The 12,891-nt window shown below is 36.8% G+C and overlaps 1 protein-coding gene across 1 annotated transcript in view; it reads right to left on the bottom strand.

The window, feature by feature from the left end:
* mapkapk2a (MAPK activated protein kinase 2a) overlaps positions 1–9,229 on the bottom strand; it is a 36,852-nt gene extending 27,623 nt beyond the window's left edge. Inside the window, exon 1 of the mRNA XM_058791628.1 lies at positions 8,556–9,229. Within this exon, the coding sequence (XP_058647611.1) occupies positions 8,556–8,783 (228 nt within the window). The 5' untranslated portion in view covers positions 8,784–9,229. The remainder of the gene's footprint in view (positions 1–8,555) is intronic.
* Positions 9,230–12,891: the final 3,662 nt, after the last annotated feature.

The raw sequence follows: 12,891 nt of genomic DNA, 5'->3' as shown, positions 1-12,891 counted from the left end.
TTACCCTCAGCTTCTTTAGCAAGGCAGTGGTCGTCTTGGAGGTGTGTTTGGGGTCATCATCACGTTGGAACACTGCTGAGCACGTGCACTCAACTTCTTTGGTCAACCATGGCGAGGCCTGTTCAGAGTGGAACATGTCCTGTTAAACCGCTATATGGTCTCGGCCACCGTGCTGCAGCTCAGTTTCAGGGTCTTGGTAATCTTCTTATAGCCTACGCCATCTTTATGTAGAGCAACAATTCTTTTTTTCAGATCCTCAGAGAGTTCTTTGCCATGAGGTGCCATGTTGAACTTCCAGTGACCAGTATGAGAGAGTGAGAGTGATAACACCAAATTTAACACAACTGCTCCCCATGCACACCTGAGACCTTGTAACACTAACGAGTCACATGACACCGGGGAGAGAAAATGGCTAACTGGGCCCAATTTGGACACTTTTGTGGCCAGCGGTTTAGACATTAATGGCCGTGTGTCGAGTTATTTTGAGGGGACAGCAAATTTACAGTGTTATACAAGCTGTACACTCACTACTTTACATTGTAGCAAAGTGTCATTTCTTCAGTGTTGTCACATGAAAGATAAAATATTTACAAAAATGTGAGGGGTGTACTCACTTCTGTGAGATACTGTGTGTGTGTGTGTGTGTGTGTGTGTGTGTGTGTGTGTGTGTGTGTGTGTGTGTGTGTGTGTATATATATATATATATATATATATATATATATTTATTTTAATTAGTCTGGCTAGTAAACAATATAATATGTAATGTTTGGAAAATGGCACAGCTTTTTAAATATCTAAAAGTACACTTAACATCAGTCAGTCAAGAATTATAAATATATTATGATAATTAAGTATTATTTAATGATAGAACTTTAGCAATTAGAATTAAAACTTGGTAACCATGTATGAATGCATACAAGTCATTTTAACTGAACTAAGGACTGGTGGTGGTGCTTTTTCGGTCATTCAGTGTTTCTGTAAAAAATGTGAAAAAAAAGCTATCAATAATACTGACAAGAATAATCATACTATGAATTCTACTAAGAACAATATAAAATGCACTAAGGATTAACAAGCTGCTGGATTCATGAATATTAAATCACGTTGTCTGCATTGGCTTGAACTGATTTGCTGAAATCAAAACAGGGCCGATAATAGGTGAGCACCAGCCAATGAGACTGTCGTTTGCGCATTTGCTCCGCCTACTACCGGAGAATCCGGCAGTTCTTAAAGCTGAGCCAGAAGTGTGTGTAATAAGCAAAGTGAAAGCGCGTTGTGGACCCGCCCAGAGGCGCATTTTCTACTAATGCGCCCTTTAAAAAAAAAAAATTAATAAAAAATAAAAAATTGCGCCATTGACTTCAGAGTAGGTTTGAGTTGGTCTATGGTAGTGTTGTGCCGATAGACGATTGTATCGTGTATCGACGATAGTCAGAGATATCGGCTGTGGATGATGCCTTTGACGATAGCAAGATGATTATTATTATTAGTATTACTAGCCTGATGATAATATCTAATTAACATTAGGGCTTATTTGTTGCATTATATTTATTTTTCTGCGTTTTTACAGTGTTGCACATTATTATAACCAATCACACGATTATGAATAAGTTTATGAATGCAATGGCCAATCAGAGGTGTTCAGATGAGCCATCGCTGGAACAGCAGAGTTCTGTTGTTCAGCACGTGCTGACTGAATTCTGACAACAAAGCGCAGATGTATGTGCGATGTAAGTAGAAGAGATTTATTCATCATACAGTGTAGATTCACTGATTATAACGGAAGTGTTTTTAAAGTTCTCGTGCTAGGCCGAGCTTGTTATGACGTTCTTTGGTAATGTCATGTTTTTTGCTTGTTTTCTGTAGCTGCTTTTTGAATAACTGTGGAAATGTAAGCATTATAATTAGTAACTTACGATGTTTCTATTCATTTGTTATCATGTTAAATACAAATTCAGTCATATTAGAAACATTAGGCTGCTTTTAGCCTGACACTGGAGTTGGTTCACTTTCCGGCAATGAAACTAAGTAAATAATTAATTAAAAAAATTAGCACGATAATAACGTGCATCGGCGATCTCACAGGCTGACGATAGGACGACATGAAAATTGAGCATATCGTCCAACACTGGTCTATGGCGCAGTCTATTTTCAGTTCCTCAAAATAGCAACGCACCAACAATGCGCCTGAACACACCTCTTTTTTAGACCAGCACACCCATGGGCGCACAAATGTGCGCAAATGCATTTGCTATTTAAATAACGCGGCACAGGATGGGAAAATGAGAACTGCGTCGGGCTGAAACTAGCAAAAACACTTGCGCCGGGTGTATGATAGGGCCCTGTGTGTTCTAAAATCGACTCAATATCAAACATGTTTGATATCCTCTGACTGGACTGAATCAAATGGAGTTTGATTGGAGTGACCACCTTACACTATGCGATTTCCTTTGAAATCTGTCAACTCAAATATGCAGACTGGCTCTGATTTTCAGCAGCTAGTGTCGACTTAACCAAACTGTAAATCAGGGCAAAAACTGTGTAGTGTATTCCAGCATTTAAGCACGTTCTTCTGATCATTCTAAAGGGTTTTAAAAGGCTTGTGTAAACAAGTTTACATGTCTCTTGACATGTACATTCCCTTTTGTGACAGGTTGATGAAGGGCAAGCTGAAGCACCGACCACTGCAGCTGAAGCTGTCTAAAACCGACCTGATTGTGGTTATACAGGAAACAAGTGACAAATTAGAAATTGTAAACCACTGAAAGTTCAACATTTTAATAGTGACACTGTGGGAAATCATGAAACTGCATAGAAGGGGGAAAAAAAAGAAAAAAAAGAAAATTAGGCTTATTTCAAACGACAAATATTACATAATTGCAAGCTATGACAACTTCAAGGTCGCTAGCCTTTCTATATGAAGATTTTAAAATAAACAGTTCCCTCCTTGATCGATTTTAGAAGCAATATTCAGGGCATGATGATACAACTGAGAAGACTTCGTCCTATTGCTCAGGGGGCACTGCATAAAACAAAAGATAGAAACAAGCAAGGATAAACACATTAATTACTACAATTATTACTTCTCACAAGACCATGTTAGAAATAAACCTCAATCATAATAGTAGGAAGTCAGAAGCAACACAGGCTGACACAGAGCTTGACAATAAGAAGTGCTCGATGGCCCAAGGCCAGCGTGAAGGACACTCGGGACAGTAGACGGATTTATCACTTGCCTGATCGGACCACCGCAGCGTCGTCACGAAAGTTTATCATTTTGCATGTGTTTTTAAGCCTTGTTAATTTAAAAGTTCAAGCGATTAAAAAGTATTCGGGCACGAAAAGACAACTCCATTCACTACTCGCTGTGTTCTGTGTGAACAGCGCACGAACAGACGGCCGTGTCTATGACACTGTAGCAGACAGAACAAGATCACGGTTCACGATGCGTGAAATATAGAAAATCCAAATACTGAATTTTATATGAATGTGTTTCTGAGGGGAACAGGCTGTTTTCAGAAAAGTTTACATGGTTTTCTTTTCATCTTGCCTCATATCAACCTCATCAAGACCACTATTGAACTCCAATTAATAATTTATTTACTTCACTACTACACTTCAATGAAAGTTACTTTCTGAGCTATCAGTAAAGTTACTGATTAAAATGCAGCAAGTCAAAATCTTTTCTATTGTAATCTGATATTTTGCCATAAGTAAGACAGTTAGGTAAGAGATACTCAGATGTACCTCAGAGTATTACAGATCCCATTGACAGGAAAAATAAAAGCCACAAACAAGCATCTAAGAACAGACACCATGTGGCGCTTAATCCTCAACTTAATCAGCAAAATATATCAGAGGATGCACCATAGACTCATATGTCTGACGTACGGATAAAAGAGGAAGTAAATATGGTATAATCACATAAAAAGGACTTAAGGCCAAATCTGCAAAACAAAGCATAATTTTCCGAGAAAAACATCGGAAGTGCTGCCTTCTGTTCTCTGAAAAAAATTCTTGAAACGTCTTGGTTTACAGGCTTTTTAGGGTAGGGCTGCACGATAAATTGAAATGAGAATCTTAATGAAATCGCGATTAAACAGAAGGTGCGATTTTCATGGATATCTTTCAGTGAAGCACAGTTCTGTGATCGGCTCTGTTCAATAAATGCTGCTCCATCTGAAAGCACGTGATGGAGATTTACTGCTGATTACAGAACCGGCTTTACTGACAAAATGCGCATGGAATTCGCATTCCATTAATCGTGCAGCCCTATTTGAGGGGCTTCTTTTTTGTGGTTTCTTGCAGATGTGTTCCCGACAGACCTTTGATTAGGGCTGGGTATTGAGTTCGATACTTTTTAGGCACCGACCGAATTGCCTCAATACCATCGAGTATCGAAAAACGTCTTGTCGTTCGGTACCAAATTTTGATACCTAAGGGGTTAATCTCATCAACGTCAGTAAGGCAATAAGCCTGCAGCACTAACGCTAGGTGTGTTCGATTAGAAGCGACGCGGTGCAGATTGACCAGTGTTTGACATCCGCGAGAGTGATTCGAAAGCGTATGGAGCAGTCTGCTCTCTGTATCACGCGGTTTTGTTTACTACACACAGACTGAAGCGCGCGTGACGCTCGCGGGCTGATGTCTCACTAAATGAGGACATGAACAACATCTCCAGAACTGCTCTGAGAGTCACTTCATGAGCATTTTACCATTTGATTTGAGTAAAACTAGCGTCATATCATATACACACAGAACTGTAAAGGTATTCACGGCAACCCATCAAAATAAAGGTTTGGTTTAACTTGGAAGACACTGCGGCAGAAATACATTACTATTGTTCAGCAGAATGTACATACTGTTACTACTAGGCTACTATTAAAATTATTAAAACTTTATTTTAGGTAATGATAACATTTCTTCCATGTTTTAATTTGAATAGTGAAGCCCTTTGTTTGCCAAAATAAGAAAAACTTTGATTTTCAATAATTTAAAGATAAATTAAATTGTTTTATGCCTTCATTTGAAAACCAGAACACAGAATTTCTGAGGAAAAATAAAACATATCATAAGGCTATTTTAAGAATAAATTTGAATAAGTTTTTATGCATTCAAATAATTAGACATACTACACCAACATTTAATAACAATAAAACATATGGTGAAAGAAAATAAAACACCCATTTGTGAAAGTGGAAAAGGATTTTCAATTTCTTGAAGTCTTTAATGACCTAGAATAAATGAATAGAAATGATGATTCTGTCTGAGCTATGCGTTTTAAAACGAACACACACTAGTGTAAATGTAGCCCAACAGATGTGTAAACTGAAAACTATTTGAACTTTATTAAGATTATTTGCACTGATTTATTGTGTTGGATATATTTTGGTCCTCTGTGCAGTGGCTCAGGAGATGAGGCTTTGAGTCTGTATAAATGTCAACAAGCTGAAATAAAAAAAAAATAAAATAAAAAAAATAAAATAAAAAGTTTTTTTGAGATTACGTAATCTTGTTAAAACTGATTTCATAAAATTGGTATCGAAAAAAAGGATCGTTCAGGAACCGGTATCGAACTCAAGGTATTGGTATCGAAAATTTCTAACCAATACCCAGCCCTACCTTTGATAGAATTTTGCATTTAAGTCAGAAGGGCAGATGACTTTGATCACAGACTTTACAGATCCTTGACAAGTTTAAATCTGCACGTTCATGAATTAAACATCACAGTCTAACAAACATGAGTCCTCAATGCTAATTATTCCTTGGCTTGAAAACAAGATTTTTTTTTTCTTCCTCATGCATCAAATTACAAAAAATGATGACACTGGCGGATCGAGCTGAAATTCCAGGTATGAAATCAGGAAATGTGTTCATTTCTAGGTAAAAACAAGCCAATTTCCCCAAACAAGTACAAAAGGAAATGCCGTGTTGTTAACAAAATTGTGTTCCATTGTGCTCCTCAGGTCAAATTAGTTTTACTAACAGGCAGGTCAGCTATGACTCGTTTTTCCCCAAACATACGGATCAAAGGCATCTCGACGAACAAACCCTAAATCACAGTGATGGTTGAATGTCTGTGTCCCTAACACAGATCATTAATGGACTCTCCAAACCACTAGCAGTCATTATTTATCTCATGCTTTATAGACCCTCACTCTTTTCCTGCCTGCCACAAGCATGCAATGCTCTTCTACAGCTAAAAACAGCCAGGCCGTGTGGCAGTGATGAATGTGGGGCTGAACCAGATCTGTCACCGGAGAGCACAGAGATCCAGCATGATGACAGAAAGCCAGCCAGGGTGCTGACATCATCAGTGGCCCTGTAAGATCAACAGGGCTTTCCTTCAACAGATAATCATCCTATCCCATCAAGCTAAAGCAAAAAGCAAATGTTGGATCTTACAGTAGTCCCCTTCAATAAGAAGGGGAAATAACTTTCAACTTAACCATAATAATGAATGGCTCTAAAAAGACCTCAACCAAACAAATGTTAAGAGGGAGTAAATGAACACCTCCGCATTTCTACTCTGCTGCTATAGCAGCACAGACAGTGAGTGGGAGGAGGACAACCACAGAAGTGGATTGTTTTGACCTTTGAGACATACATTTTGCCCCAAGTCTTGTTGGCTGGCTTTTAACTTAACAAAAACTGCCAGGACTAAGTACCTGTGTGCTAATGAAATACAAAATGCAATCACTTAGTAGAAGAGGTCAACACAGTTCTACTGACAACACTTCACATAAGACTACTACTAACATGGAAACCATATGATAATTTATTTCATCATGATGTGCAGTTATGGAAAAATAAATTGATTTGTACATTACATAGTTACTATATATTATATTAGGTTTTTTAATATACCAGTATAATATAATAGGTTTTTTTTTCATTATTTTCCACAGAAAAAATAAGTTTTTATTTTTCTGAAGTTTTACACTAAACTTCAGAAAAATAAAGAAATAATAGGTCATAATTCACCTAAATGCAGGTGCAACCTGTATAAACCAAGGGTCAGAAATTAACCCTGTAGTGAAGCCCCTGTATGCCCCTTTTTTTGCTTATGAAATATTTTGATAAATCTTTATTCTTCTCTGTCTGTCAAATTATGGGTTTAAATCATCTGAAGACAATGTCATAAGCTAGACAGTTTAACTTAAAGAGGTAGCCTATATGATTACCGAGCATTTTTCATTTGATGTTGATTTTATAATTAACAGCCACAATGGTTCAGAAACAATTTATTTTAATGGATTAATTCAATTAAAGTTACAGTGACACGTTTTCACGTGGCTCGAAAAAAACTAAACAAAAATTCCACTGGCAAATATTTATCCTTAATTAAAATAAACAAAAAATAAATAAGAAAAAGAGAATGCGATTTATTTTAAAATGTTAAATATATTGTGGAAGAATGCTTTTATTTTATATGACAGCATAGAGGAGAAAAGCAGTAACGGGAGGAAATTGGGGGAAAGAATCTTGAAGACGACTTAAAAATGGGTTACACGGAGCATTACTTCGCCATACGTCGGAAAACTGACCACAAAGCTATGGCTTCAAATTTACACTGATTTTAAAGGCATAGTTCAAAAAAAAAAAAAAAAAAGAATAAAAAAACTCTGTCATCATTTACTCACTCTCCACTGTTCCAACATTCTGCAAAATCTTATGTTCAACAGCTGAAATAAATTCATACAGGTTTGGAACAATTTGAGGGTGGGAGAACTAAGCCCAAACTTATAGCCTAAATGACATCTGATAATTTCAGGTCATTTTAGTATGTAACCCGTTTGTTAGCTACGACTAGGAGGTTATCTAAAAAGCATGTGACCTTTTTTTCGTGGAAACCTCCAAATTAAAAATATGTTGGTAACTTCCTAAATAACTAATTCTGAGTCAACCAAATACAGGCCAATGCTGGTGTCAACCTGCTGCAAACAACCAAAAATCACATGGCACCTTCAACACGATTCACTACCGAGTCAACCGGCACATCCATTCCACAATCACCTGACCAAAACAAGATTCACCTTCCTGTTTTGCGTAACTATGAGTGAATTTGCGTCAGTCTAAATGAAACAAACACGCCTGCTGATGGAAGTGGAATGTCTTATGTCATTATCTGCCCTCTCATCCAAGCCATGCTGCCCTATACAGTCGTTAATATCAAAGGCCAGCTGGAACAAGAACCTGCCACCTGGTTCTTAATAAAACAGATGGCTGTCCAATTTCCATTGTGCTCCTAGAATGAATGATTAACTCATTCACAAATCACCGTGTACCCTGGAAGAACACCTGCAGAAGGCCTACCTGGTTACTATTAAATCCCTTAAACATACTTTACAGAGGAAAACACTCCAAATGAAGAATAAAACACTGATTTGAGGCTATATGAATATGAGAGAGTGGGTAGTCGGTCCTTTTAACAACCAGAAAGCAACGCTGAGGTGTGTTATTACTATTACATATAATCACAAAGACGTGTCCTCGTTTGAATCATGCTTATAATGTAACTTACAAGAGGAGATTTATAAGGGTCTCAATTTTACCTTTAAAGCATACTTCTCCCCATTCCTCTTGTGAAAGATCTCCAGAACCCTGCCATTGATGCCCAGCCCCAGGACCTGGCTAGTGACCTTGTAGTCGTCAGTTATGGCATTTTTCTTGATCTGAAGTGAGGCTTTTACCATCACGAATTGGGCTGGATTCTGTTGCTGCTGCTGTTGTTGCTGCTGCTGGTTTGGAAACTTCGGCGGACTGTTGGCGTTAGTCAACATCTCCCACCACTTTTCTTCCCTAACTTCAACAACTAGCTAACGTACTTCTCCCGAACTTCAGTCTTTCTTTGGCAACACCCAAGGCGAAGATTTGCCTCAGAGAGCACGACTCCAGGCACATAAACTACGTTTAAAAGCGATAAAACTCTGACACGGACCCTCTGATGAGCCGTTATTTCGGTTTCTTGGTGACTAGCTAAGCTAGCTAATATCCATGTCGAGGGTCAACCCACCAATTCAGGGCTCAGAGAGTTAAAAAGGCGACTTACATAAAACCACTTCAAGTTTAGACGACCTCGAAGTGTCACGGGCTTTTCGAAAGCGCCGCCGAGCGAGTTAAAAACACAAATGTTAAATTAAAAAGACGAGAATAGCATGCGCTCCAACCCTACTCCTCTTGTGAGACGAGCACTGGCCCTTCGCGACTTTCGGCCAGCGTCTATTGCTCTGACGTCATAGCGGGGTTCGGAATGCTTGCGCTCTTAAAGGAGCCGCCACCTAATGAAAATGCCTCGAAAGTGCAATTGCAATAATGTATGTTTTAAATATAAAATTATGTATATATGCTAAACTGTTGACTTCAATTATAAAAGCTTGCTGACCAGATAAAGACGTTCCTGCCAGACAGGAAGAGTAGTTTAAACCAGCAAAGCACAAAGAGACAGCTTAGATTGTTTAAAGCAAAAAAAAAAAAAAAAACTCATTCAAACATTGTCGTCGTTTTCTCTTGTAGGCTTTATAAATTTGTGTTTTCGTTTTGTTTTATCTCGGCAAATATCAACAGGTGTCGCTGTTGTGTAAAACTTCAAGAAAAAAGTTCAGTGAGGTAAATATGTATAGCCGCGAGAGGGCGCAGTCTGCACGCGGTTCTAAGAATTTCACAATCTTTTGTGATAATAAGCCTATTATTATTATTATTTATATATATATATATATATATATATATATATATATATATATATATATATATATATATATATATATATATACAGTTTAATTAATTATTTAAAAGAAAAAATTCGAAAACAAATATCCAATAATAATTATAATAACACTCATCTGTTATAGAAGATAGGGAAGATAGGCCCTATTTGTAAACCAGTTCTGCACTTTTGTATGTTCATGATAAGAAACGACGCAAGAGGGCGCTTTAGATTAATTCACCCTTTTGAAAACAACAGATTTGAGAATATTTCAACACTCTTGTTTTTGTGTAATGAAATAACCAAAGGCACAGAACAGATTTGTAGATTTTATTTTGCAAAAGGACTTGAATCATTCACAAATAGCTTAAATAGTCAGCTGGTATTATTGAGAAATGACTGAAAATCCTCCTTATGTCACTTCTGGCTGTGTTTTTGTGTTATGCATGTGCTCATTTAGAAAACAAATCAACTCTGACCTGTTGGTCATTACAAATTGTAACATTCCCTTTTTATGTGTATGATTTGGGGCAGGTTTTCTTCAAATTTTGCTATCTGGTAAACTAAATAATACCTGTTACCATTAGCTATCTAAAAAGTGTGTGACTTTTATGGTGGAAACTTCCAAATAAAAATAGGTTGGAAACTTCCAAATAACTCAGTCTGAGTTACAGGCAAAACATTGGCCAGTGCTGGTGTCAACCTGCTACAAACAAACAGAATCACATGCCCATTCGTAAAATGTTGCAATTTTAAGTCACATCTATTGCTGACTTCCAAATAAACCTTTGAATCAGATCAAAAGTCAAACTGCAACAAAGAGATTGTATGTGGCTGATAAATGCACACAAAAGATCCACAAGTGATATTAGCAGGCAGATATAGCTTACTGTAAAACATGTTTTCCATTTTCGGGTGGAGACGTAGGTGTTATTTTGGCCAATATTTAATCAAGATTCACATGCTTCACTAAGCATACCACTATCAATTTCACATACTCACGCCTTTACACTTTTAAGGGGCCCTGTGGCTCTTATCAGTGTGTCAGCAATATTTCACACTTGCAGCCCCTTTTTCTGATAGAGGTGGAGACCTTAAAAAAGCACGGCACCAAGCAGATAGCAGATAACTTTCTTAAGGAACAGAGAGATGCAGAAAATCCCTCTGATCACAGTTATTTGACTATGGGTCAGGACTAATGTGTTTTTGGTATTGTTGGATAGAAATTATATTATTTTATTTTATATATATATATATATATATATATATATATATATATATATATATATATATTTATATATTAGTGCGGTCAAACAATTAATTGTGATTAATCACATCCAAAAAGTAAGTGTGTTGTATATATTCATTATGTATATATACATACACACACATGCATGTATATATTTCAGAAAAATATGCTATGTTTATATATTAAACATATTTGTTTATAATATAAATTATATGACTATAAATATAGACATGTAAATATTTTCAAAATATATTCTGTATATGTGTGTATTTATATATTCATAATAAATATGCACAGAACACAAACATATATTATGCAAACAAAAATGTTTATTTTGTATGATTAATCGTTTGACAGTACTAATATATATATATATATATATATTTTTTTTTTTTTTTTTGCTGGTGTCCAATAACTAAATCCACCAAAGGCCCATGTTTTTATTTATTCTTCTCATTTCACAGCATTTTAGACTTTATACAAAAACACAGTCTATATAAGATTCATTCATTTTAGCAGATGCTTTCATCTAAAGCAACTTACAAGTGAGAGCAACAGAAACAGATTTGTATTCTCCTGTCTGGTCCTTTCAAATGTTCAGGGAATTCTGCAGTCTAGAGCTTATGAGCCAAACCCAAGTCACATTTACGGAGTCTATTTATGGCAACCTGCTTCCAGTCGCGCTTGCTTCCCAAAAGCTAAAAACAACCGAGCCCAGTGGAGAACTTTATATTGGGAGAAGGATTTGATTTCACACGTAGTCTTTAGAAAACAGACTTGGCTTGGTTGTGTGGACAGATGTGTGTGTGAACCCACTGCACCCAACCAGTTCAACCAGTGTTTACCATATGTCAGCCACTTCCTGCTAATGGCAGTAAGCACGATATGACTGGCGAACACACACAGATAAAGCTGCCATTTTTCTAACTTTGTTTGTGCATGGAAACAAGAAATTGCCATTTAAAGTGTTATATACTTACACAAGCTACACCAATCAGAGCCCAGGTATAGTTAGCATGTCATCCCCTCCTGCCAGGCCAGAAGACAGCTCGACATGTTCCAGTTTATCCAGAGACAGTGGAATTTAGGTGCTGTAGCTTAAGAGACGGTGTTATATTAACATTAAGGCCAAACATATAAAGTAGCCTAGATAGACTCACAGGAACGTTTGAAATGCTACTGTCATAAAACTTTACACCATTAGCTTGCAATAAAATTGACTTGCAAAAAAAAAAAACATTAACACTATGTAAAATGTTCATGGTGTACCATTTAATCTCTTTCTTGGTCGCTTTCCAGTTTGCGTGTGACAGTGTCATTGCTAAAGTGGAATGTTTGATGCACCATCTCACTGAACGTACAAGAGGGGAGTTTGCCATCATAGTTTATTAATTTTATTCATGTATTATTCAAGAACTTTAGTAGATACATACTTATTTCCTTGTATGTGAGAAAGCAAGCCATTAAAAGCACAATGGTTCATTCAGATGAAGCTCTATTATGCTGCATTTGATATAAGTAAGAGATTAAGGTGAAATCAAAGCACCAAGAACTGAAAAAATCCAACATACACAGAGTAAACTCACTAATGAGGAACTTCTACAGAGTTCCCTGCTCATAAAATTGCCGGGTGAATCACATGATTCTGTATGGAATTTCCCCTGTTCTGCAGAAAGCCACACACTCTTAAGGAACATAGAATAAAAGCATTGTTGAGAAGGAAAGCACTTGCACTCATGTTCACCAGTCATTTCATCATGGTCTCAGGCCAGAGCAAGAGATTACTGATGAGTAAGAGATTATGAGGAAAGGACGTCATAATTCCAAAATCTATATGTAACCTAATATAATAATATCTAATAACAATCAAGCATGCATAGTCAGTTCGGTCAACAGCTGTTTTTATTTCCATGTAAATGCATTCTAAATATCATTA

The sequence above is a fragment of the Onychostoma macrolepis genome, chromosome 11 (assembly GCF_012432095.1).
Source record: "Onychostoma macrolepis isolate SWU-2019 chromosome 11, ASM1243209v1, whole genome shotgun sequence".
Taxonomy (NCBI): Eukaryota; Metazoa; Chordata; class Actinopteri; order Cypriniformes; family Cyprinidae; genus Onychostoma; species Onychostoma macrolepis.
The sequence above is the reverse complement of the archived record's forward strand: the minus strand, read 5'-3'. Positions and strand labels throughout refer to the sequence as shown.